A 27,785-nucleotide genomic window follows, 5' to 3' on the forward strand; every position below is an offset into this window, starting at 1 on the left:
GTACAGTATGTAGCTGTTGTCCACACTAACAAGGCACTATTTTGGAAGCACTTTGACAAACTATCTGTTCCATGTCATTCGGTACGTCCGCATCCAACGAGACGTTTCAGGCGCTCCATTAGCTGTAAACCAGCACAGCCAGAACCAGCCAGCCGTGAACCAGTAACGCTGGACAAACTGAAAACACTAGCAGCTCCTTTTTTATAGCATTTTCCTATCTGGCAACTGTAGAGGCTAACGTTTTACTTTTCATCCTTTGGCTGACGCTTCCAAAATACAACCGAAATAGCAACAACTTTCCGTCGTTATTTTAGCATTTTGTCATTTCTGCAAACGTTGGCCAACTTTTTTTTTTTTTTTTTTCCCTACTTCAAAACAAAGCTGCCCTCTTGACACATTTTACTCGCTAGGGGGGGGGGAAAAATTCTTCAAATTTTATCTACAAGCCGAATTTTCTTCGAAGACCTGTCAGTATCTAACAGTTTAATTTAGCTTGCATTGAGGTTTTTAAGGATTGTTTAGCTGTGTTAGCCCGCCGCTAGCTAGCTCCCACCGAGCCCTTTAAATCATCATCTGGGTGCTCAACGGGGAAGAGAGCAGTTTCGGTATTAAACTGACTGGTGCTTTATGCTGCTGGACCTTTAACTTTTAAATATACCCAGTGATCCACAGCGACCTGTGTCTCCCCCTCCTGCGCCCATTAAAAAACAAAACAAAGGCTGACATAACAACCAAATCACCTGAGCGCTGAGAGGAAGAATCTGGGGAAGGACCTTCAGCAGGTTGGATACACTCCTGGAATCCCTCTTCGGATTGTTATAATATTAGTGTTATTGTTGAAAATGGCGGCGATCGGAATGGTGCAGATGTTGATTGAAGCAGCCGAGTACCTCGAACGCAGGGAAAGAGGTAAAGTATACATATATATTGTCTCACTTCTTTTGTTGTTGTTGTTTAGGTTTTTTTTTTTCTTTCTCCAATTAAACGTCACAGTGGCAGTCCTTCCACAAGTGACTAGACTTTATGGACATATATGCGTTTGCAGCCCTGCTTTAATTTTTGCAACAAGTAATCTGACGACCCATGCAGTATTATTATTGTTTTTTGGAGTTTGAACAGTGTGTACTTTACCCAGGTGTCTGATAATCGTCGTGATAGTGGTAATAATTCATATTTTTCGGGGGAGGGGGGGATTTCAAATGCGTTCCGCAAAGACATCCGTGCAATTCGGGAAGAATGAATGCATATGTTGCAGAGGCATTCAGATGTGGAGGAACACAATGTTTCAGTGGAGGCCCCTCCTTTCCTTCTGTTGTGGTTAGCTAGTGGGCTTTATTGTCGTTCAGGATGACATCATTGTCCAAGCTGATAGGGGGTGGTGGTAACGGGGTGGGGTTGGTGGGGGGTACTATATCAAAATACTGCATAAAATAAATGGCATGCATGCACCATAGCATTAATAATATTAATGCTACCTTAGATCCTTAAAGAGGTGGCACATCATGCAGTCTTCCTCTTTTTTCTCATGCGCGGCTCATGCTTACTGTGACTATGTTTTGCACCACTAAATAACAAGACATGTGACCACGATGTTGTTTATCTGCTTGCAGAAGCTGAGCATGGCTATGCCTCTATGCCACCCTTCATCAGCAGCCGGGAGAGGGAAAGCCTCAAAAGGAAAAACAAGAGCAAGAAAAACATAAGTAGCAGGTAAATAAAAACAACAACAAAAAAAACAGCTGGTTGGCTTTTTGTTGCATAGACCTGCCCAGACATGGGGAGGCAGGGGCTGGGTCCATGTTGCAGGCTGAAACTTTGGGTTACATTTGGAAAACAGGAAATGACATAGATTTGCCTCCAGTTTGTTAAGAAAATAAAGCGCACAGTTCCCAGTATGCCCATATATGATGAGTGGCTAAATTGTGTTGGCCTACCCAGCTGGGCCATCGTTGGTGAAGTCAGTTTGAGTCAATCTAATTTGATCGTTTATCATCTGGTCAGGTAGCTGTTCTCAGCATGGAATGCTAAGGCGATTGACAACAAGTGTACATACCTGAGTGAAAAAGATCAACAAGTCATTGATAAAAACTGGTTATAATTGTCACAGAAGTAAGTACTAGTAGTCAGTGGCGCCCGATTCCCTTAATTCTATGTGTTCAGCGATACTTGCATGCAAAACAGAATTTAAATACATCTGCAGAGGTCTGAGAATCATCCACTGTCCCAACTTTGTCACTATATTCAGCAACTTTTCAGACAAAATAAATCTGTATCGACCAAAATCAGAATCGACAGGTCAGGCTTTTCAAAGATCTGTGGCCGGCCCGAAAACCACAATCAGCTATAATACCAGAGTTTCCCCCAGAAAGTTTGCTAAGCCTGGTGCTAGGGGCCGCTAGGGCAGTCCACAATTTTCCCTAGCCAACATTTTTGTGTTTGAAATATTTTAAAAGCTACAGAAATTCAGAGATGCACGAGCAGACGTCGTCATTTTAAATTATAACATGCGAGGCCAACGGGCAGTTGACATAATGTTTTGTTGAACAGTTGTTTTTTTTTGTGTAATTTTGTGTAATTGGCAGGTGTAATTGCACATCAGTTACACCTGCCCGTCAACTGTAAACCTAGTTTAATCCGTCTTTGCTGTCACTGTTGCCAGTGTATTGAAAAAAAACAAACAATTTAAGGCAAACAACGCTTAGCCTGGCCGGAGGGGGAGGAAAGCCTGGTGACCCTCCAGGCTGAAAATGCACTGGAAGAAACCCTGAAAAATAAAATTGTATGCATTTCTTAAATAGATGAATCTATTTCTGTATAAACTGTCCATGAATTCTACATTGCAATACTTCCCAAGTTACGTGGTAGGTACGCTAAACCGCATCGTGTATGTGCTGGCTGAGGAGAGAGGGAAATGAGCATAGAGTGGAAATATAGACAGTTGTAAAAAGAAGCAACCCATTGAGCAATAGACCGAATTTCCACGTTGAAGCTCCACATTTATTGACTTCATCACAGGCTCTGATTTAGACCTGTGCATTTTGTCTCGGTTTGAACAAACCTTGTCTGGTCTTAATTCTTAGGCTAAGAATTAATAATATGTAAGAAACACAAAAAAGCACAAGTGGAGACTCAACTTTATTCAATTCATAATAAATTAACTAATATCTTTGCATTTTTTCAGCTGTGATATTGTGGGAGCAATATCAATGTGTGGAAAAAAAATTCATATTTTTATTTATTTGGGAAAAAATATTGACAGAATAGTGTCACATATGTAAGTAGGCTTTTTGTCAGTATACTTACATATTTATACAGTACATGAGGTTCACTGACAACAAGATGACATCTGCATATAACCAGAGAGAAAACAGATGTGTATATGAAAGACAGCTGACAGCTGTTAGACAGGATTCAAAGTTTCAAACCAGATCTGGACTCTCAGAATGGTCAGCACCGACCTTTCGATGTTAAACCAGTGAGTTAAACTGACTAGATGTAATCTCCATGGCAACCATTCAGCTGTACACAATGCCTGAGTGGAATAAGCTCCGCCTTCAAGGCACAGCTCCTCCTCAAAGCTGCAGTTTCCAAGCCTCGGCCTCACAAAGCAGCCCATGTAAGGTTAAGGTTTTTATTCAGGCGATTGAGTTTTAGCGCGGTCCTAATTTGCTCTTTGTGATGACAAACCTCTTCTGTGTGATTCAGGTGAATTAACCAAATGTAAAATGCCAGAATACCATTTTGCAGCAGAATTTATATGTGTTTTTGTCCCAGCCGATCACCTAACGCTTGTAGTCCTAGACTGGTGCTTTTTAATTTAATTTGGTCACCAAAATATCATCCTTTTACGTCAAAAGAGAGGAAGGTAGCACAGACCTTATTATTCAGGTTTTAAGTTGACTCTTGGTTGAAGTGTTCGCGGCGATGCAAAGTTGGAACTTAACTATCGTTGAACGCTTTTAAAACGCCTAGATACGACATGCAAAACCGTAAACAATGCAGCATTGATGGCGGATGGAAAATTGTGTGACGTACAAGAAGACGTACAGAATGTTCTTTACCTGTTGAGCCTCATTCATAATGGACAGGACAATCCTGAAGCGCTGTGTCTGTTTGAGAACAAAGGGTGGTGTTGTTCCTGGATTAAAGGTGGTTTCAGTGGAGGGTTTTGCTAAACCCAGGAGCTCATGCTTTTGTGTTCCTGTGAGGGTTTTTCATATGAGCGTTAGTTAGTTATGGTTTAAGGTGTCTCAAAAAGGAATAAAAAAACTGAAATAGTTTGGGCAGATGAGTGAAATACAAGAAGGAATAGATGAAATGGAGGTAGGAATTGACCAATAAAGAAATAATGACAGAAAAGAACAAAACTGATGTGTTGAACTGAGTTTTCAAAAAACAAGAATTTGATTGGTTGGTTCTTCTTTAGGAATAGCTCAGATTTCATTGAGAGATCATGTCCCGTCCGTGTCTTACATGACTCTCTTTATTTTGATGAAAGGTGGAAACAGTTAGTCAGAACTGTCCCATTGAAACAAGTCCAGACTCAATAATATTATAGCAGTTTAAGTGCTTCAGGGTTTCCCCAGAAAACCTGCTTAGCCCGGTGGTTGGTCCGCTACCAGCATACCGTGTTTCTGTGTTTAAAAGATGCTAAAAGTTACAAAAATTCAGAGGTGCACAGGTCGGCATCATGATTTGGAAATAATAGCATGTGAGGCCAACGGGCAGGTGCAGTTCAATACGTCAACTATAAACCTAGCTTAATCTGTCTTTACTGTCACTGTTGTTAAAAAAATATATATATTTAAAATAAAACACTTGGCCTGTTGGGGGGCCCAATTAAAGCCTGGTGGCCCGCCAGGCTTATAATACACTGCGCTTTTACACATTATATTTTGTCATTAGCAAAATACCAAATGTTTCGGTTATTATTAATTAGAGGCAGCTCTAAACAGATTTTCTAAACAGATCTTTAACCTTGATTTAGAGGAAGTCTGTCTTTTGGCAGTTTTTTCAGTTTTCTGGAAGTTTGTTCCAAATTATTAGAGCATAAAAACTGAATGCTGCTATTGTCGTTTATTTCAAAAGGGATAATGCACATCACAAAATATGCCAGACTTGGCCTAAAGAGCTAGTTTCTGTTTGTTGTACCTCAAAGGTGAAATCAATATCTTCATACTGATATATGATATATATGTATATATATATATATATATATATATATATATATATATATATATATATATATTCAATATATAACTTAATAAGCTTCATTCAAAAAGAGAGTAATAATAATAATAATGGTCAATAAAAAGCATTTTTTTCATTCTAAAAGGAGCACATCAAGTTACACAATTAAAAAGAATAAAAAGCAATAAATTAGAAAAGGTTCACTACAATATGAACAATGCATAAAAGAATAAAGAAAAGAGTCACAGGATCAGTGTCTGCATATCTAACCATCTCATCGTGCTTCTCCCAAAACAACAACCCAAGCAGACTGTACCGACTCTTTAGACTAACTGAGTGGTACATATAGTACTACTGTGTTCTGCACTGCACAGATGGGATGTGTTGGACATTCCTTCATTTGTAGATCAGTGTTTGCTGTTGGAGTTCATCTTGGCGTGGGAATCTCTCTCTCTTTTTAGGCCAGAGTTGGGATTAAACATCCCAACATTTTTTCTTTTTATAAACTCATCATTGTTTTCTTCCAGATATATGCCCATTTTTTATGCTTCTCTTCCCAAAAAGGTTGAAACGTAGCAGCTGATTTAAACTCTGGCCGGTGTTTAAAGTGTCGCAATGAACTAATTTGCCAAAGGTAAACAGTTCAAGAAGCGCCAATAAGGTGAATCGTGTCACATGAAGGCTGATTGTTATATACGAGACTGTGTGTTGTCGAGATATGACTGATGGTGACAAAATGAGTTGTTCTTCCACTCCCACTACGCTTCAAGATACGGAGTGCGCCTCCAGCTCGGATCATGTGCGAACACGTTGAGCCACGGCTGCTTTTCAGACACGTCAAGCGTGAAACGTGGGATTAGCCGCAGGTCCGTCTTCGTTTACCCGCACGAATTTCTAAATGGCTCTTCGCTTTGGTTTCTAGATGAGATTCTGACTTTCCTGTCCGCTTGGTCCGAACTCTCATTCAGCCCATTGTACTGCGATTTAAAGGCCTGGTGTATTGCCCTCCCAGTTTTCTGTTACATCCCGACTATTTGGATGTGTGAATGACAGTGTCACTGTAAGCCGAGCCAAGAAAGCGTGGCAGAGTATTAGGGCCACGCTAAGGAAATACAAAAACAGAAATTATGAGAATGAAGTTGTGAGAGCATAAAGTCATAATATTACAAGAATAAAGTCATGTTACAACATTATTCTGGTAACATTGTGACTTTATTGTCATTATTTTGAATTTATTCTTGTGCAACTTTATTCCCGTCTTATTTCAACTTTCTTGTACAACTTTATTTTCAAATTATTATGACTTTTTCTTGGTGTGTGGCTCTAACCAGAAGAGCAGGTGAATTATTTTTGCCATGTCTGAGTCTTCCAGCTCTTCCTATTTTAGCCTGATTGGTTTAATCTCTTTCTTTTTGGGGTCTGAAAACAAATTGGCTGAAACGTGAAACGCTGCAGCAGAATTTGGTGCAGTGGATGATATGGGACTTCTTTATTTAGTCACTATTTGTTGCTAAACTTCCTCCAGTCACTTACTACTGCAGATTGTATTGCAGTAAATTACTGTTGCTGCTCCAGTCTTGTGTGGTAATTAGCTGAATAAGTTTGACCTAGTTAGACTTCAGCTTCTAGTTCTGTGTTTGTTTTGCTCTTGTGCTTCCTTATTCGTCTGTATTCACTTTTCTGAATTTAAATCATTATCAGTAGAGGGAAAAAGTAATTTAGAAAGCCAGGCTTAAATATAGTCTTGGCGCTGTAAAGCTTCTTTGAGATTTCCATCATGCACTAATGTTATTCTCCCATAAAAAACATACCTGGAGTGTTGCTTTGATTCTTTCACGAATGTTTGAGAAATTCTTTAATCTCCATGGCAACCATTCAGCTGTGCAAAACGCATGGGTAGACCTAGGCCCGCCTTCGAGACACGGCTCCTCCTCAGAGCTGCTGGTTTCCAAGCTTCCACCTCACAAAGCAACCCTAAAATCCTTGCGACTTTTCCACTCTTTCCCAGCTCCTTCAGAGTAGCCAGCATCAATTAGCAAACACCTGGTGGTACTGTCGGCTGAGCTCATTATAGGAGCTACCTCTCAGTGAAATGTTGATTAAAAACGTTGTTAAAGGGTTAATAGAGGAGCCATGTTGTGATACCTTCCTGAAGATGGAGCTTCAGAAAGAGCAGGAGCTCCTTAAAGAGACAGAACCCTAATTTCAAAGCATTAATTACAAAGTAAATATTCTTTTAAGTCATATTTGTTATATGTATCATTTTTATACAACTGAATGTAATATAGTTACTATGTGCCTAGAAAATATATAATACTGCCCCTTTAAGAACCACCCTGATAATCATTAAGATTGTCTTAACGGGAAAATGTTGCCATGTGAACTAGGCATAAGGCACTTTCTGAATAACCTTTAGCTAAGGGAGGTAAAATTTCTAAGAAAAATGTTAGAATTCATACAATTCAAAGAGTTTTCTTAGAAGGACGTGACTTGGAACAACTTTCAGTCTTAGGACTCATTTTTCGAACAAGCTTTGATTTTTAGTTTACAACCAGCCAACCAAGAAACACTAGTTGGGACCAATTAAAGGCTTAATTGTCAAATTTCAGTCTTTAGTAAATTTCTCAGCATCTTTTTGCTCTTTGGCTATTTACATTAGTAAAGTAAAGCTGCCTCAGTCACTGACTCAGCACAGCGGCCCTTCTCTGCACTGCAAAAACACAAAATCTTTTTGGTCTAGTTTCTAGTGCAACCATCTTTGTACACTTGAATTTAGACCAAACTATCTTACAAGTAACTTTTAGATATAGGAGCTTATATAAGACAATAGTTCCTTAATTTTGATGAAAAGCACTGTTATTCCACTTATAAAAAGACATTTTCCCCGGTTTATAAGTGAAAGAAATCTATCAGTTGAACTAGTACTTTTCATCAATATTAAGGAATTATTGACTTATAAAAACTCCTATATCTAGTTGCGAAGTTACTTGTAAGTTAGTTTTATCTGTTTTCAAGTGTACAAAGATGTTTGCTCTACAAGCTAGACCAAATTACTTGTGTTTTTGCAATGTGTGACATCAAACTGAACTTCAACCTGACTCTGTTCGGTCTACCTAAAGGTTTGTGCATTTTGCATCCCAGTTCTTTGATCTTAAACGAAAGATCGCAACGCAAACACTCGCGGCCCAACCAATTACGCAAGCTAGTGTAATTTCAAATGTGCCATAGTGCTGTGGTTGCTACGTGTGACAGGGGTGAGGACCGGGGGTGGGGGCAAACAACACAGGAACCAAGGCGGGAGGAAACATCTTCCAGAGCCAAAAATCCAGCCTGAATATGTAGGATCCCTTCGCTGCCAGATTTGTTATGTCACCCGTGGCTGTCTGCCCTGTGCAGGAATGCACACTGTCCTGGAGGGGGGAGGAGGGAGGCCGGGTGAGAAACGGAGCACCCCCGACTGGCTGCCTGAAACTTGATGATGCCCACACAAGCAGCACTGTGCCACATCAGGAGAACAGGCTTCACTTACAGCCTTTTAAACGTCTCCCCTCCTCCCCTCTCCCCTGCTGCAAAACGAAATCTCTCTCTCTCTTTTTTTTGGGAGCTTTAATGCGTTATTCCTAACAGGAAGTCGTAAAACATGTTAAACATCCTGCCTCGACGTCAAAGTTTGAATGAGTGTCTTAAGTCGGTGGCAGTGTGGGGTGTAGCGCAGCTGAAAATGCGGAGTTTATTTTTGGGAGTCGTGGTGGGACAGGGGATCAGGGGTCAGGTGGAGGTGGATGAGCTGAACTCGCCGTTTTCTTTATACTGTTTACTCCCAGGTTAGTTAGTTTTCCTTTTGTCTTTTTCAAAGACATATCCTCCCTCCTCGTCCCCTCCATATTCTGCATCTGCTCTGTTTGCGTTTGAGTTTGCGACTGAATGCACCACTGCAATGCAGGAGCAAAGCTAGCCATCAACACACCTCCATCTCTCCTTTTACCTCTGCTGTGCTTCACCCAACCCCTACACTGATCAGGACAACATGTACACTGGAGGATCTGGCAGCATGAACGGCTGAGTGGCATCTTACACTGGCTAGCCTTCGGGTTATGAGTGCAGTGTATATCCTCTGGTTCTCTTTTTCACGGGTCAGTGGGTAAAGGCGGTCCTTAAAGCTCCCACGTAGTGGATTTATTTAGAACAACCATAAAGTTTGTTTCTGAGAATAAAATAACATGATCAGTTTTTGCTATTTGCTAAAAGAGGCAGTATCATTTAAAATTGACTTTCTTTTTTAGCTTTACATCATGTTCTAATATTATTCCCTCATCAAAAACAAAGCTGGAGTGTTGCTTTGATTCTTTAATGTGTGTTTGAGAAATCCTTTAATATCCATGGCAACCATTCAGCTGAGCAAGATGCCTGGGTGGGCCTAGCTCCACCTTCACGGACGAAGCTCCTCCTCCAAGCTGCAGTCCCAAGCTTCTGTTATATATGGGTTCTATAATAACCCATTAACGCTTTTAACGGGTTACCAGAGGAGCCATGTTGTGATGACTTCCTGGAGGCGGAGTTTCAGAAAGAGACAGAGACCCAAATTTCAAGGCATTAGATTACAAAGTAAAATTTATTTTAAATCATGTTTGGTATATACAATATACACATGGTTACTTGATTATGCCCTAAAATGGCACTCTGTGCCTGGAAAACGCATAATATTTCCCCTTTGTGTGATTTCTTTTTTTAAATTATTAATATTATTATTATTATTATTATTTAAACACAATATTCTGTTTAAATTCTAGTGTTTTTGGGCACACTGCAAAAATCTGTATTTTTTTGGCTTCAAACCGAAATGAATAAATTCAGCATGTAAAAGCCTGGAGGGAAATGAAAGCCTTTATAAACCAGCTTGCACGTCAGAATATTTCTTCATCTTTCCTGAAATCCGTCTTTGTTATTTCTTTTTAGACAACCCGTACACGCCCACACAGCCATGTTTTTATTACTTTTTTCTCGGGTGCTCACTCCTCCACATTCAGGTCCTGGACTGCAGCAATGCCGCATGTAGAAGTCATTACTCACCCCGCGCAATTACTGCCACTGTTGTATTAGCTTTGATTTCGCTCACGTTCTCCTTCTGTCTTGTTTACCTCTGCAGGTCTACACACAATGAGATGGAAAAGAACAGGTGAGTAATAAAGTCTTTATATTTGTGTGTGTGTGTGTTTCTGCATGTCTTAGTTATTGGTGGAGCATCATCACATGGTACGCAGCTCACCCCAAAACACTATTAGTTATGATTCCTGGAAAACATTTAATCAACAGAGTTTTTACTCAAATCCTTCGAGTGTGATTTACCGCATCCCATCGGCGGCCATCTTTAAAACTATTCAACTGCATATCCAGTGGTATTCCCAGTATGTGAAATCAACAGTTCAGGTGCTTTTTAAGGGTTTTGGTGCAGAGTTAAGGTACAGTTCTCCATATGCTGGGAATATTTTCACATTTCCCCGTTGACCAAAATATTTATTTGTTTGTGCCAGTCCAGACCAACATAAAACTCTGTATAATCGTGAAATATCAGGAAAATTGTTCATAAAAAGTGCAGAGTAGATAATGCCTCTAAATGAAATCTAGAACCATTTACCCTCATAGTTACTAATTAGTAAATATAGTCCACTTTTGTGCAATGTTAAGTCAGTACAGTGTCAATAAAGTTGTTGTGTGAAGGCCTCAGAGGTTTATTAGAAAGCCTTATGATCGAGGAACGCAGCGGCACAACTATGAGTTGCGCATTCCACAGCGTCCACAAATAAATATGGGACAGTCGCAGCAGAAAACAAAAACAATGACTGCTCCAAACACACGACCAGAGCTGCTATGTAATAGTTTTAATAAAAGTAGCATATAAATGTGTTAAAATGGCCTAGTTAAATTCAGAGCTAGATCCAAATGAGAATCTGTGTTTTGAAGATTGATTTTCACAGATACATTCTGACTGAGCTGAAGCCGTTTTGTGAGTCTTTAGCTCTATAAAGCTGGTAGAGACTTGACCCTGCAGTCAGGGCCGAATTACAATGTGTTTTATGCCTTTCAGATGTTTCAGTCATAGAAATCTTGAAAGCAACAGTTTTTTTTTTTTTAAACCTTTTTCTGCCCAGTTATGCACTATTTAAGGTTGGTCCGTCCTAAAAAAATCTCAGTGACATCTGTGGTTGTAACGTACAACAAGAGTATTGGAGCCATACTAAGAAAAAAAAAATCGATAAAATTATGAGAATAAACCAGTGCGAAAATAAAGTTATAAAATTACGAGAATATAGTTCTAATATTACAACAAAGTCATACAAAAATAAAATAGTCATGAGAAGAATAAACTTGTAAGAGAACTAAATCATACAATTATGAGAATAAAGTCATATTAACAGAATAAACTCATACAAGAATGGCTCTGAAATTACTGGAATATTCAAAATAATATGAAAATAAAGTTGTAATAATATGGCGACAGAGTCATAATATTTAAAGAATTAAGATTTTGAGAATGAAGTTGTAATATTATGACTATTCTCATCCGACTTTATTCTAGTAATTTTATTTCTTGTGTTTTCTTAGCTTGGCCCTCGTATGCTCTTATAGTGACATTTTAAAACACAATACTTTAGAAAGGCTCTGTAAAACTCATTCAAGCTTTAAAGCGCTTAAAATGCTCGTACAGACTTATTTAAACTCTTAAGTAAAACTAATTGTTCATGCTTTTTTTCATTGGTACTCCCTCTGCTTACTGGATCTAGTGAACAGTTTGCTGAGGGAGAAAAAAAAACCCCTCAGGTTTACGAGGCTTTTGTAATCCAAGCCTCGGGCCTCAATAAAACACCAAATCAGGTGTTGTCCTGAGACAGAACAAGAACTCGCAGTGTGCACCCTCTGACTAAAAGAGTCCCGTCTTAACCAGGGTTGGTTGCCGTAGTGATGCCTTGGGCTGAGTCCTGCAGCAGGTTTCTGCTGACTGAGCCTTCATTTGTTCGCTGTGGCCTCCTGACACCCAAAAGATACATGAGGTGTCTTTGTCTCATCAGCTGACTCGCCATCCCTTCTGGCTCAGGAGCTGATCTTGTTTAAACACCAAAAGCAATTCACAAAATCACACTTTTATCAGCTCATTACTACATGTAGGATCTCTTCAGATTATCCAAAACTACCACAAGTCGGATAATGATTTATTTTCTTTTTCAGTCTACAACAGAAAAAGCTCATTAATTATCCATTTCAGCTTCTCAGATGTGATTTTTTTTTTCTTCCCTTCAGCGCAAATTTAAGTGAAATAACCTTTTACTCCTTTGCTTTAAAGCTTTATAGACTTTGAGGAATTCAGACAGAGGCTGGGTAAACTAGTCTTAAGAATTTCCCCAAATTTTCTAGTTTTAGCATTTTTTTTTAATCTACTCATGTCTAGATCGCAGCTCCAATTCATGTTCTGTGAAGTACCGCAGCAATTCGCAGAACATGCAACACACATTAATCTTTATAGGCAGCTGTCTCCTACAAACTGTACTAAAGCAAAATTGGCATAGAAACAACCCTCAACATGCAAGAGCAGACCTGCACAGTGTACCACATCGTACATTTTCCATCGACATGACACAGAGGGATGTGTAAGAGTTGGGAATTTTTTCACTTTGCTGTTGTTTAGTAGTTTAGGGGAAGAGCGACATTGTTTACTTTTTCATTTAACCCTCTGTTGGTCTTATTTTTTACTTAGTTGAAGCCAATTCTGGAAATTAACTCTTGTCAATGACACCAAAAGTAAAGCAGACACATTTAACAATTCTTCATTAGCTGTTAGAGTCAATTATGTAATCATCTGGCTGATACGCCACCTATTGGCAGAAATGGTGACTCTGGTTTTTGGTCGTGGACTTGAGTTGTGTTTATTTTGTGCAAAAAAAAAAAACAACAACAACAAACAAAAAACTCTTCAGACTTGATTTGGACTGAAGTCCAGACGTAGAGTCAACTACATGTTTTCTTGTAATTTGATGTGCTTGATGTGATAGCTACGGAGCCCTCTAGGGGACATGGGGAATTTTTTTTCTTTTGCGTTCCCTCGCAAAACTTTTGCGTTCCCTCGCAAACCTTTTGCGTTACCTCGCAAAACCTTTTGCGTTCCCTCGCAAAACCTTTTGCGTTACCTCGCAATACTGTACTGGTCAGTTATGCAGCATAATTGAACACTGCCAGCCTTTCTTACGGTGGGCGCCGTACTTTATGCTTTAATATAAGGTTATGTGAGGTTTTTCCATGAATGTTAGAATCTTTTTGTGAAATATCTGAAGTTTTATATCTTTCTTTAGGATAGAAAGGCACCACAAACCTACGATATAAACAGAAACCTTCCGTAAGTAGGAAAGAAATAAAAATACATTATAATTTGGACTATTTCTGAGTTATTATCGCGGGTAATAAGTCATCTGACAGTTTTGATTGTGTCTCTGTTGTTCTAGTCTGAATGGTTTAAAGAGCTGCTTTCAGTGCCGCTCCATCTTAGCCTTAACAGACATAAACATGCAGTAATAAATCGATTTTCAATCAGTGTTTTGCACTAAACAGTTAATAATAATAAACAAGTTTTCACTGAGGCTCTATAAGAGCCATATGAATGAAATAAGTAATTATTGATATGACAGGAGCAGCGGCTTTGACACTTGTGTGGTGGGTGTGTCGATGTGGGCGTGACGTCACCAGGTATGAATGGGAAGGATACTGGCTTTGTGTGTATTAGGAAGCGGTGAGCGGGGCGGTCAGTCCTTGCAAAGTTTGGAGCCTGATCATCAAAATGGAATAAATCGATAATTGTGACAGAACAAAGAAATGATCTGGACTTGATTGATAAACGGACAGATGAGATTCCCCGAGTTAACCCAGTGCGGCCCTTTACCATCATTAGTTTGTCGTGTTTTTAATAATAAAAACTTGTTAACAGTAAAAACTGTTTGGTGCAAAACACTGATTGAAAATCGATTTATTACTGCATGTTTATGTCTGTTAAGGCTAAGATGGAGCGGCACTGAAAGCAGCTCTTTAAACCATTCAGACTAGAACACAACAGAGACACAATCAAAACTGTCAGATGATTTATTACCCGCGATAATAACTCAGAAATAGTCCAAATTATAATGTGTTTTTATTTCTTTCCTACTTACGGAAGGTTTCTGTTTATATCGTAGGTTTATGGTGCCTTTCTATCCTAAAGAAAGATATAAAACTTCAGATATTTCACAAAAAGATACTAACATTCATGGAAAAACCTCACATAACCTTATATTAAAGCATAAAGTACGGCGCCCACCTTAAGAAAGGCTGGCAGTGTTCAATTATGCTGCATAACTGACCAGTACAGTATTGCGAGGGAACGCAAAAGTTTTGCGAGGTAACGCAAAAGGTTTTGCGAGGGAACGCAAAAGTTTTGCGAGGGAACGCAAAAGTTTTGCGAGGTAACGCAAAAGAAAAAAAATTCCCCATGTCCCTTAGAGGGCTCCGTAGATAGCCAACACCGTTCACAGATCGAAGGTTATTTATGGCTCTTAATGATGTGTTCACATTTGTTTTCATTTCATAACAAGGGCCAAACAGACATCTCTCTAAAAAAAGTTAAATTTTATGACTACTGGTCATTTCAGGTAAAAGAAAAAAAAAACAATATTGTGTCCCTACTTGGCTAGCTGCATCTAGCTGCTAGCTAAAAAAGGCCCTTCCTGATTACAAAATAAAAGCCAATAGGCGACGGTACGAACATGTCTGTGGTTCATTCGGAAAAGTGAATGTTTTTCTTGGAGCATAAATGTATATTTAATGGTTTGAATTTAGCCTTTTAATCAACTTAAAAATAATTAAAACTAGATCAATTATTTGCATGTTGAATTGCATTTAAAGATTCAAAGGTAATTGTTAAATGGTTGTGAACGTGCAAACAGTGCAGTGCAGAAGGCAGACTGGATGGCATGCATTGGGTGAAGATGTTTATTTACATGTTAAAGGCTCGACTTGGACTTGGGAATCAGTCGTCTGTTACCAGACCGCCGACTGTTGCCCTTGGTATCGTGACAGACCAAATATCATCACCTGATAAACTCCTGAAAGGCTGCATTAAAATGAGTTCACTCAACTCTCACACTGAGGTTAGCGTCGGACTCAAAGGTTCAACATTTTTAGCTTAAAAGCGCCATTTTTCCACCTGCAAAATTAGAAATTGAGAATAAAAAACATCTTTTTTTTTTTTACATGCCCAGCAATGTAGCACTCAGAATGAACGCCAAGGTGATGGCCGACAGACTCACTTTCACAAGTGGAGCATTACAACTTTCACTCTGATGCTCCCCTTGGTGTATGTACAAAACTTCATTTGGGAATCTCTTTGGGTCTATTTCAAATGTAATGGAGATGGAAAAGAACGAGAGAAAGGGGAAACAGTTCAAAGGGAAAGGAGGAAAGGAGAACGGAGGGGAGAGAGCAAGTCAACACCCTGGAAGTCTTCTTCTACACCCGCAGAAAGAGAGAGAGAAAAGACAAAACATTGCAACAACTAGCAAATGCTTATATATAGGCTTGTTACAATAGACAATGAATCAATTAATCACATGATAAACTAAAGCAAGTTCAAACATTTCCATTTTATTGATTTATCATTTTTCTCTTTTTCTACCAAACTTTGGATGATAAAAGTCTTCGGTCTGGTGATTTGGTCTCAACCACCTCTTTTTTGTTTCCAGAGACTTCATAACTCATTTTATTTATTGTGCTTATATATTTTTGGATATTTAAAATGTCTTCCAGTTCCAGTGTTAAATGTTCATTAGAATTTGAAATTCGGTGATGTTTGAGAGGGTGTGCTTGCATTGCTGTGCCATTACCAAAAATGTTCTCAAAACAACAATATTATCGTTTATCGCAATAACCTCTGGGAGAATTTATCATCCAGCAAAATATGTTACCATAGCAGGCCCATTTATTTAACAATGAGACTATTGATAGTCTCATTGTACATTGTACATGGTACAAGTTAAGTCAAGATTTATTTAGTGTTTTACTGGAGTTGTAACCGCAGTAAAACACCATCTTCAGAGAGGTTTCACTTCTGGCAGATTGGATGAAGAGTGGTGGGAGGTTAAAGTTGATGCTTTCACCTCCTGCTGGTTACGTCACAGGAATCAAAACTCTTGTCTCCTCCTTATATCCACAACAGAAAACTAGCTTTTGTTTGACGTAAAGAAGACCTGTAGTCATAGCAGTTTCTTAATGAGAGGAGTCCTGCGTGACAGCGTCGGTGACGGAAGACAGCGCTCAGGAAGGTTGTCGACATTTATATGAACAGAAATCCGAGAGGGATAGTTGATCCAAAGCAGCAGCTCAGCTGATCGGCCGGAGGATCCATGCTAATGTTTCCCTCCCAGTGGGCTAAAGGGCCTCTGCTCTGTGTCTTTGTAGGACAGTTTGGTCGAACGTGAATATCTCCCAACCGCTGAATTAAAAAAACATAATAATCATCTCCACGTGGAGAACTTTCTGAACCTTTTCCTGCCTCCGACATCCTGCAGAAACTCCGTCGTAGTGCGGGCAAATCGCCATCCACCAATTCCGAATCTTGCTCACACACACTGCAGCGTGCCGGCGTGTGTTTGCGTGTGTGTTTACTTCGGCCGTAACCCGACTCCAATCAGCAGCGCATTTTCTACTTGCACGCAAGTCTCTCCGTGCCGGCTGTAAGGGGTCAGAGGGCGAATGCAAGGACAGCGAGGTGATTTACTGCTGTCGGGGGCCAGATGACCTACATGTGGTTCTGAGTGGAAAAGACAAACTATTTTCAGCTGCAGGGCAACAAAGCAGCCGGACTTTCAACTTTTAGTTTGGAACCGGCTCCGTCTTTAGGCTGACGAGAACATTCTCACCCGTTGACACACTAAACCTGAAGAACCTGTCGCCGATAAGGCGCAGAGCGCTGTGGCCGTGTCGCTTGGCTGTGACCTGACGAGTCTGCTACCCGGCAGCGTTGTTTAGCAAACATTAGCTTGCCCCTTGAGTCCTTATTATGTCAGAACAACCTGGGCGTGGACGTTGCCAGGTTATGTAATGGCACTTTGGACGCCCTTTGGACGGAGTCAGCTGAGAAGGAGACGCTTGTTCTCAGCTGTTGACTGCGGCGCTACGTGTGCGAGTTTGTGTGTGCGTGCAAAAGCTTCTCACACCGCGCAAGGGGTTGAGAATATAATTAAAAGCTTCCTCTGCCCACGTTCAAACCAGTTGTACATCTGTCATTGTGTCCGATTTGAATAACTCTGACACAGACGGCGGTGGCGTGCCAGGCCTTCAGCCGGAGGGGAGGGGAGGAAATGCAACATTTAAACACTCTGCTGTCGGGACGAGTCTGACGTATGCGGGACACACTCGCTCAGGCAAACACAAGCACTCAGACACGTACACACACCCCCAGCCAGGCCAGAGGTGTATGTTGTGTAACAGTGGGGATCAAGTGGTTAGCTCCACGCTCCGAACTTCAGCAGGCGTCCTGGCCTGGGAGATGTGAGAGCAGGAAACGCATCGGGGAAGAAAAATGCAAATGTGAACCGGGGAGGTTACTGCACTAGTCTGTTCACATGTGATCTCAGGGTTTCAGCGTTGATCTGTTTGCTGGTCTCGCTTTGATGCTGCTCAGCATTTTCTGCTCCGAAAGTGAGTGGAGCAGCAGTGTTTGTGTTTGTTTGTTAGCCAAAGAGAGGAAAAGGAAGAAACGAGAAACCTTTGGAAGTGCAAAAAGATTTATGCAGTGGTGACGATACTTTTCTACATCATCAGTAAAGATCCCTTCAAATTAGGGCTGGGACTTTATCGTGTAATGAATAACTTCTTTCTTTTGTATGTAAAAAAAGAAAATAAAGAAAAAAAGGTTCCTTCTGGAATCTTTGCATGAGGCAACAAAACCTCCTCTCTGTCCTCTGGGGTCCTACCTGGAGTCCATTTGCAAGCGGCAATGGATGACAAACCTGATCCTACTGGCCCACCTGGGATTTCATTTTTGTTTTAAATGAAAAACAATCTGACGGGATGCTGGAAAAGACTACTGTTCTGTTGAGGTTGTGCTGAAATTTCATCTCAATGCTAAACATGTAGCAGAAGCGCAGACTTCCCCAGTGCTAATGTCAGCGTTCACAGTCCACATCTTTTAAAGAAGTAGTTCACGAATGATCCTGAGTTCCTGAAACAATTAAAAGCTGAATGGGTAGAATAACACTTTGCATCCAACTGGTGGTTAAATGACCTAAACAACTGATTAAAAACCATAAATATATTTGTTTTTGAGCTCATAAGTCTCATATGTTTGGGAAAATGGGGGTCTTTTCTGTCACATGCCTCCCAAACGACCTGTTGTGGATGGTGTCTAATGGTTGTTATGGAGACATGGCCACCCCAACATGCCAGTTGTCTAACACTGAGCATTATATGTTTGTTTTTTTTGTGCCACACTCTCCTCTGTGTTTGGCTCATATACATCATAGTGGACAGACAGGGGAAGCAGAAAGTCATGGACTACAAATTAAAGCTTACCAGGACTTAAAAAGCAAAGCGTAAATCTAGTTAAAGGTTAATAAAGTGTGACGTTTCTGCTGAATATTTTAGTGTGGAAATGTTTTACAGCCGTAACTCTGAAGTTCCTCTAGTGGGAGAGTTGTGGCTAATTCCCCACATTTCTTTAGCAGCTATACTTTCAGTAATTAGGAAGTACTCCTCGTCTGCTGTCCATTGTTCTCTCAGATCAGGAAGTGCAGAAAGTGTTGCACGCAGGAAAAAATAAAGGGACATCAAGATAGTTGGGATAAGTTTTTTTTTTTTGTTGTTTGTTTTTTTTAACTAAAGATTTAGCGTAAAACAGACAAAAGCACACTGAGAAGCATCTGCTACTTATTACACAGCGGAGATAATTAACTCGCTCTTGGAGCACGCTGCCCTATTTACTATTTAACTGTTTGGGTCTTAAAACACCCATAAAGTAAATAAATGTGACGCTTTTGCTCTTCTCTTGTAGTGAGCATTGATAAAAATATAATTTCAAAGTGTTTTGGAAGTGTAAGAACGCTGCTTTTCTTCACGGTGAATCTGATGAATGAACATCCACCCACTGGTGGTTCCATATTTTTGGGGGGCCTTTCAGAATGTGTGAACAATGCTCTGAACAACGATTGCGGTGTGTGTGTGTGTGTGTGTGTGTGTGTGTGTGGGCACGGTTATCACCGATTGTTCAAAGTGACGCTCCCGAGCCGCATGTCGTAGTAAGACGCTGCTGGCTGGAAGGAAGCGTCTCCATATTTAGAGGAAAATCATTCGGTTCAGCTCGTGGTGCCGAGCAACTCGAGCCACAACGCGCGCCTGTTGGCACCGTTTGTGGAGGAGGTGGATTTCTCATCCCATGTGTCCTTTTCTGAAGAGCGTAGCCGGCCTCTCTTTGGAAAGTAACGTGCAGTATGGATCAGAATGCGCTAAAGTGGTGAAATCCAAGAATATCTCAGCCCACACAAGGTTAACGGTGGACTCCGCTTGGTAAATGCGTACTTACTAAAATGCAGTGGCATTGTTTGCCTCTGTTTTTGAGGAGGAAATAGTTTGGTTTGAATGTTCAATCATTTTTTCCCACCCTTTTTTAATTTTACTGCCTTCTCTCTCCAGACGGGCACATCTACGGCTGTGCCTGGAGCGCTTGAAATCTCTCGTTCCTTTGGGACCAGATGCCAACAGGCACACCACCCTCAGCCTGCTGATGAAGGCCAAAGAACATATAAAGGTACTAATACGAGCAAAACACATTTGTTTGCTGCTATGGTTTCTTGCTTTTCTTCTTTCTCTCTCTCTCTCTCTCTCTTTCTGCAGGTGTAGAAGCAGACTTCCTAGGGTGTTGTTCTCTATCCGTCTGTCTCTCATCTCCTTAGTTTCCTTTAAACCTTTCCGTCTTCTTTTCCATCTCCACGTCCATTACATTTGAAATGAACCCAAAGCAATTTCTGTTAAATATTTCTACTTGTATATGAAGTGGAGCATCATAGCAAAAAGCTGTAGTGCTCCTCCACTGGAAGTAAATCTGTTGGACCTCACCTCGTCACCTGGACAACAATTCTGAGAAAAGAACACACATTTAATCTGTGGCTCATTTGTTAGTATGTTGTGTTAAGTTTGCAATAGTATTGAATTTCATTCATTCCGTCAATCGTGTTTGCGTTTTTTTCACAAGGTCAATTGTTGGGATGTTATGTGGTAGACTGATACAATGTCTTTCCAAGAGCCTGGAGTATCTAGAGACTCGGCCCTTTCTTGTCTACAAAGCAGCTCAGACTCAGACGAGATGGAGAGCACCTAAGTCTTACCTCTAGACTCTTGAGTCAGATTATACTAGGCCATTCCAACTTTTGGATCTTGGTCAACCCTGACCAGCTTTCCTGTCCCGCCTGGAGAGAAACATCCATACACCACAAAGTAGCAGAGGTTCAGGGTGAAGCCCAGAGTTAGTTTTCTACTGCACACTCCTTGCTAAGCTTGTGGATGGCCATGTCCAGGTAGATCTTTATGATGCAGTTTGTTCTCTAATGTTCTCCTACAAACCTCTTAGGCCTTCATAGAACAGCAGAGCATCCAAAGGCCATTGAGTCTAAAATCTTTTGTTGCAGTGTGAGAAAATCTGAAAAAGTTCAAAGGTTCTGAATACTGTAAAGGGTACAAACTGTCCGGCTGTATCAGCAGCTCCTAAAGGGCTCCGTTTCCTGTCTGCCCCGATGTTCAGAGGCTAGAGGAGAGCGACAGGAGAGCTCAGCACACCTTGGAGCAGCTACAGCGGGAGCGGAGACACCTGAGGAGGCGCCTGGAGCAGCTGGGAGTGGAGCGGACCCGCATGGACAGCACCGGCTCCACCCGCTCCTCGGACAAGTCCGACTCTGACCAGGGTGAGCGCCAACAACACAGGCTCAAAGTCTGATACATGTCAGGGTTTCCCCCCAAAAAACTGCTAAGCTCAATGGTAGGGGGCGCTAGAGTAGTCCATTAGCAGCCCACAGAGTTTCTGTGTTAAAAATGTTAAAGGTTACAAAAATGCTGAGGTCCTTGAGCAGATATCATAATTTGGAAATAATAGTGAGTGACGCCAATGGGCAGGTGAAGGGATGGTGCAGTTGATGCATCCACTATAAACATAGCTGAATTCATCTTTACTGTTACTGATGTATTAAAGAAAAACCTATTTAAAATAAACAACACTTAGCCTGGCAGCCCGCCAGGCTGGTAATACACTGGGGGAAACTCTGCATATATCCATCCACCAAAATTCATGCAACACCCTGAGTAACCTCATGGTTGGGAACTAGAGGTGTTCCAGCTGTTTTTCAATCAAAAAGATACAAAAAAAATCCTTTTTAACTGGAATCAAAACTGATCAGAAAAACTTGACATTTTAAAAAAATCAGCACATGGTTAAACTTTGTCATCCAGAGATGCAGCCGAGGTACATTTTGACGTCCTTGTATTTCATAGAAGCAGCACATTTCTCCTTGCGTGGCGGCTAAAACTTCACGTTCCGATCCAGACCTGTGCCGTGAGCATTGATGGACTAAACACAGCGAGCGAGTCACTGCCTGAGTCAGCTGTGCTGCAGGTTTGAAGGGAGTAAGGTTTTATTAAGGCTGATTGGATAAAGTCCAACTAGATTTTTGTTGCGCCATCTGAAACACACCAGTTTGTAGACGAAGCCGCTGAACTCCAGTTCTTTAACGACTGATTAACCAGCTAGTCGGCGTGAAAGCTTACGTCAACCAAACTGGGACCCACAGCTCGAATAAATCGTCCTTTCAGGAACTACACGTCCAAAAAATGACAACGATCCCTGAATTTGATAGTTAAATTTGAGTTTTTCCTTCTAATGCACTGTATTCTTTAGTTCTGTGGGAAGAGACAGCCAGTAGCTTATTGTTGGATCCTGTACATCGGGGGCTGTAGAGACTGGAGTTTTGTGGTTGATTTCTAATCATCAGGTTTTGTAAATGTTTGACCTTTCTAAGCTTCCGCCTCACAGAGCAGCTCTGCCCTGCTGGCTCCTTTAGACTAGCCAGCAGTAATTAGCAAACACCTGGTGGAACTGTGTATCAACTGAGCTCATTATACAAGCCGCTTCCCAGTACAGCACTGGAAAAAACGTTGCTGAGGGGTTGCAATGACTCCCTAAAGGCGGAGTTTCAGAAAGAGCTGGAGTTTTTAAAGAGACAGACTCTCAATTTCAAGACGCTAAATTACGAAATGACGTTTCTTTTAAGTTATATTTGGTGTACAGTAGTTTTATGACAACTGAAAGTAACATAGATACTTGAAGGTATTATAAAATTATTTTGTGTGGCTGTAAAATGCATAATACTGCCCCTTTAAAGACAAAATTATGACAGAGTTCACATTTAAATCTTCATTTAGCACATACTGTATATTAGCTAGGTTAGCTAGCTAGCTAGGTTAGCATTACTAATGCTGTTATCTGTATGTTCTAGACCAGGGAGTTTCACAGTGTGGAAGAGCTACCGCCCCTCTCAAAGAGGAAATTGACAAATGTTTGCCCTCCACCCCAAATCAGCATCTTCAGATCCAGCCCATTAAAATCCCAAATTTAAATAATCATGTTAATTGTACTTTTTAAAATAATTTTACTTGACTCTGGCTCTCCCTCGCTCTCGCAGCCTGAATGAACCAACCTCAGACATGTCTCTACACACTACTAAAAGTACAATTTCTTTTGTTTAGTTTTTTTTACACCTCTATCTTTCTTACTTTCTAAATAGCTGAGTGTTCTCAGTTCAGTGGCCACTGTCAGACTCTGATCATGTCAACTGCTGATTTTCCGACGACGCCAGAGTGTCTTTCTTGACCGCATGTAACCACGCCTTGTCTTCCCTGTGTCTTCCACAGAGGACCTGGACGTGGACGTGGAGGGGACGGACTACCTGCTGGGTGACCTGGAGTGGAGCACCAGCAGCGTGAGCGACTCGGGGGACGAGCGAGGCAGCCTGCGGAGCAGCTGCAGCGACGAGGGCTACTCCAGCGCCAGCCTGCAGCGCCTGCAGGACACTCAGGAGACGGCCAAGCAGCTGGCCTGCGGCCTATAAACAGCCTGGACCGCCGAGCCGACACCCACTTCCACCTCCACCTCCACCCAAAATCTACATCTCACCACTTCTTCCTGCTCAGACCCCGCCCCCTCCACCTCGCCCCCTTCGTCCCACCCACCTGTCCTCTTCTCCTCTGCAGCTGACTTCCATTCAACTGCAGCAGCTCAGAGACCCCCATGCACACTCAGCTTTTCTTCTTCTCCTTCTTCTTCATCATCAGCGGTCAGTCTTAAGGGCGTTGCCCGTTCCGCTCCTCTCCGCTCTGTGCCAATCAAACGAGTGGGATTTGAAAGACACTCCGCCCCCTTTTCGCCTCTCCGTCCTCTAGAAACACAACTTTCAGCCAGAGAATGTTACCACACAATGTCCCACTGCCTCTTTTTCTACGCCTCAAGAGCCATGGGAAGCACTTCTAAGAGAGTATTCTCTTGTATGACACACACACCCACACACACACCCACACATTTCCATCTCTCCCAGTTGTGAGACCTCTCCTCGGTGACGTGGGGCCCGTTTTTTCTGCCCCTCTCGCCACTGAAACATCAGTGCATGGTACCTTGCACTTGATATTGCTTTTGTAAACAAAAACTGTCATCTTTTTCAATCGCCGTCTCTTGTAAAGCCCCGCCCCCTCCCAGATGAAATGAATGTTTGTGAAACTTGTCAGTCGGCAGACTCTGCGGACGCTAAACCAGACCGACCGCACGCCGAGTTTAAACTATCTGAGCCGGCAGCAATACATCCTGTGGTGACTGAAGCTTTAGCCGGCAGGCTCCTTTTGTGACTTTTTTTTTTTTTTTTTAAACGTCCACCTCTGCCATTCGCGGCGAGAAGGGAAAAAACAAAACGATGCGAGATTGTGAAGATGTTTGTGGGTTTCCGATGGGTTCTGCCTCTCTCTGACGACGGTGGCGTTTTTACAGCGTTCCCCTTTTCCTCTTCCCGCCCCCCGTAAAGGGGCGACGGCCACTAACCTTTTTTTTTTTTTTTCCTGCCAGGTGCTAGTACATCGTTGTACGCTAATCTGTCACTGCCCCAGCTGTTAACAGGAAGGGAAAAAGCCCATCTACCTAAAAGCAGTCGAGAGACTTGAACACATTCCACGACATAAAGAGGAGAAGCTGGTGAGACTGAGATTATTTTTTTTGTGTGTGTTTTGAAAGTGGGCAGTCACATTAATTACATGAAGGTTAAGTTTGGGTCAGGATAGGGTGGGTTTTTTTTTTTTTGTTTGTTTTTTTTTGTTCTTTTTAGTGGGAACACTTAGTCAGAGGCCCAAAGTTTTCTGTGTTTTCTCCTCTTAAAAAGCACTAAAATGTTAAAAACCACAGAAAAAAAAATCCTTTGCCTTGCCATCATAGTTATTTATTATTTCTGGACAAATGTACACCTTTTAATGTAAATAGTTCTCAAAAAGAGTTCTATGTCTATCACCAAATGTATTTATTAGATATCTTAAATATATAGATGAGTCTATAAAAAAAAATATATATATATATATATATATATATATATATATAAATATATACTTGGTCATAGCTTCTGTTAATTTTTGTGAGTTTTATGGAGAGTTTCCTACGACGTAGTTGTTTGCACAGCAAAGTCAATCCTTAGAAAAGTCTCTTGTGCCTGGAGGCGTTTGTTGTCTGTTGAATTTGGCTCAGTTTCATCATGATTCGTTTTTGTTTTCTTTTTATTTATTTCCTTGTGTTTAAAAGCCGTCCTGTCCGGTTAACGGTGTGGGGGACAGTGGAACAACAGCAACAAGAAAATAAAACTCAATATAACTTTGGAAAAATCTGGATTAAAAAGTTCAAAAGCAATGGAGATGCACCAATCAGGGTTCTCCTGGTCGATTCTGGTTTACTGTGAGGTCTGACCTGCTGATTTTGCTAAATTTTTATCTTCTTTTTTTTTTCTACAGATTGTAACGCAAAGGAAAAAAAATGAATTGAAGTATTAGAGTTGGGTTAAACACAAATTGAGGTCATTAAAGATTTTCCCCATTTGTCCCTGACTGGATGCCGGTCATTATGTTCATTAGGGATTTTACCTTTGAAGATTTGGTTGTTCTGTTTTGCATTTTTAACAAAATGGCGCCCTCCGACATTGGACTTTTTGTACCTGACGAGCGTCAGTCTGTACTCCCGTCGAAGCCATTTTGAACGTTTTGTACTTGCATTCAATAAATATATCGCATGGCTCCTTTCTTCCTGTTTAGACCTTTGCATTTTAATTAACTTTACACTTTGTTTTTTTACCAAATTGAAAAGTGAAGCTCTAAATTTTCTCTAAATTCAATTAATAATTCATAATAGTCTTTCATTTCTAACTCTTCAGACATTTGGCCTAAAAACATTATTTGACACAGAAAGATATTTCAAATGTTCAGATATTCCCAAATTATGATTCTGAATTCATCGATATGAAAAACGTTGCTAAGTGCGCGGTGTAAACGTGGTGAAAGTGTCGGGATGAAATGGCGCACACACGAGGATAAACTGGCTTGTTTACAGCGCAAAATTAAAGTATGAAGGGGTCAAAGGGCATCGATTTCAAAACGGTGGTACAAGTTGACCTGCAGCCTCAAAAGTTCAAATGACTTTTATTAAACTCAACAAAAGTGCATGAAATCATTACAAGTTGTTCCATATTTACACTAAAAATAGTTGGATTCCATCCTCTAATGGATTCAGATTGGAGGAAAAAGTCGGCAGGTTCTGATCTCCGGTGCATCTCTACTGGTAGAAATTTGGTGACCAAATTCTAGGAGGCGATGATCCAACATCCCGTCCTCCCCCCTCCTGTCCCTCACCCAGAACTCCCAACATGGCCGCACGGCTCCGAATAGGCGCGTGAGAGGAGAGCCGGGGGGGGGGAGTCACAAATACCTGAATGCACACAGACCGCAGAGGCGCAACGCTGAAGGAACTCCCTGCTTGCGCATGATCTATTTGTTAAGCTCAGCTAAAGCATTAACAGCATTAACACCAATGACAGAAAAAAACCTCTCTAAAATTTGAAAAACTTAGATTAGAATTGTTTGGTCTGTTCGTGTGGCATGCTGCTTATTTTTGTCAAGTTTAAAGTTTTTTTCGTTTGTTTTTTTTCCAACGGAGAGGAACCGCGAAACCGCTACTACACGAAAACGGACGTAAGAGGAGGGGCTAACGGGCAGCTGTGTTTCACTGAAATGCCATGTGTGTTGGGGTGTGTGTGTGTGTGTGTGTATTTGTCACTGTCTTCAGAGAGAATTTCATTTTTGGGGTGGCAGAGGATGGGCAGCCAAGAAATGCCGTCTGGCTATTTTTCTGTTCCCCGTTTACGACTAGAACTGCCCCCACCTTCACTTCCACAGTCCACCTGTGAGTTTTCTGTAACTCGCCCATTCATTTCCCAGCTACCGTGTGTGAGCACGACGCCCTCCGTGTCGGCTCGTGCCTGGTCGCGGCCCACGCCCCTCGAATCGACCCCCCCTCCTCCGGTGCTGTCAGCGTCCGGCTTAAGAAGCCGGTGTTGAATCTCTCGAAGAACAAGCCTACAGTCAGACCAGTCGTTTAAGCTTCGACGGAGTCTCTGTACCTCCATCCAAGATGGCTAGCCAAGCCTTAAGACGGTGACAAAAGTACGACCCGACACGAGTAAACCCACGCGCAAGCGCCTATGTTTCCTCCGTGGCGCTCTTTCACACAGAAAACACACACCGTGTTGTCGCTCCATGAACATGGGCCCCGACCCACTCCCTCCTCTCCGCCGCCTTTCTCTTCAGGAAGGTCCGCTTTCTGTTTCCTGGGTGGTAGGATGGGTTTTTTTTCTGCACTTACTTTTTAAAAATTGTGGAATCTGAGCATTGTCTTCTAAACGAATCACTACGTTGGGTCAAGGGACGCCCTCTGACAATGAATTGTGGAGCAGCAGTTGTGATAATAAAGAATAAACTATTTGAAACCCTTGTTTACCCACCTGGCTCCGTGTCTCAGTCTGTTTGTAGTGTTAGACATGTTGTTGCAGGGATGAAAACCACCAGTTTAGTCAGAGTTTTATCTGTGTGCCAGGACTCTGTGCAGGCAGAAAAAAACTGCAGAAACAAGAAGAATAAAAATAGAAACAAGAATATGAATATGAAGGTCTCTTTTAAAAATTCCAAAACCGAAGAGATTTTCAAATCTAAAAAAAACGGTAACAAAAGTAAAATCGCACTTTCTTGCAAAAGTGTTATTTTGCCCCCGTTTTATCACATTGCAGTCACAAACATAATTGTATTTTTGTGCATTTTTATGTGACGGACCAACCAAAGTAGAGCATAATTATCACATGGAAAGAAACTGATAGATTTCAAATGATAAAAATCTAAACTTTGTGACATGCAGAAGTGTTTGCCCTCTTTCTACTCTGAAATGATCCAAATAAAACAATCTTAGAGAATTA

At 41.2% G+C, this 27,785-nt stretch overlaps 1 protein-coding gene across 1 annotated transcript; it reads left to right on the forward strand.

Annotated features, from left to right (window-relative positions):
* Positions 1 to 27,319, forward strand: mxd1 (MAX dimerization protein 1). Its single transcript, XM_028033465.1, has 6 exons — positions 1 to 909; positions 1,611 to 1,710; positions 10,337 to 10,366; positions 19,894 to 20,008; positions 20,999 to 21,158; positions 23,158 to 27,319. The coding sequence occupies exons 1-6, from the start codon at positions 843 to 845 to the stop codon at positions 23,352 to 23,354; spliced, it is 669 nt and encodes a 222-aa protein (XP_027889266.1). The 5' UTR covers positions 1 to 842; the 3' UTR covers positions 23,355 to 27,319.
* Positions 27,320 to 27,785: the final 466 nt, after the last annotated feature.

This window comes from Xiphophorus couchianus, chromosome 12 (genome assembly GCF_001444195.1).
Source record: "Xiphophorus couchianus chromosome 12, X_couchianus-1.0, whole genome shotgun sequence".
In the NCBI taxonomy this organism is placed as follows: domain Eukaryota; kingdom Metazoa; phylum Chordata; class Actinopteri; order Cyprinodontiformes; family Poeciliidae; genus Xiphophorus; species Xiphophorus couchianus.

Coding starts and splice junctions, on each gene's coding strand:
- mxd1 (XM_028033465.1), top strand. CDS start 843: ATGGCGGCGATCGGAATGGTGCAGATGTTGATTGAAGCAGCCGAGTAC. Junction 1,711..10,336: donor AAGAAAAACATAAGTAGCAG/GTAAATAAAAAC, acceptor TTACCTCTGCAG/GTCTACACACAATGAGATGG. Junction 21,159..23,157: donor CAAGTCCGACTCTGACCAGG/GTGAGCGCCAAC, acceptor TGTCTTCCACAG/AGGACCTGGACGTGGACGTG.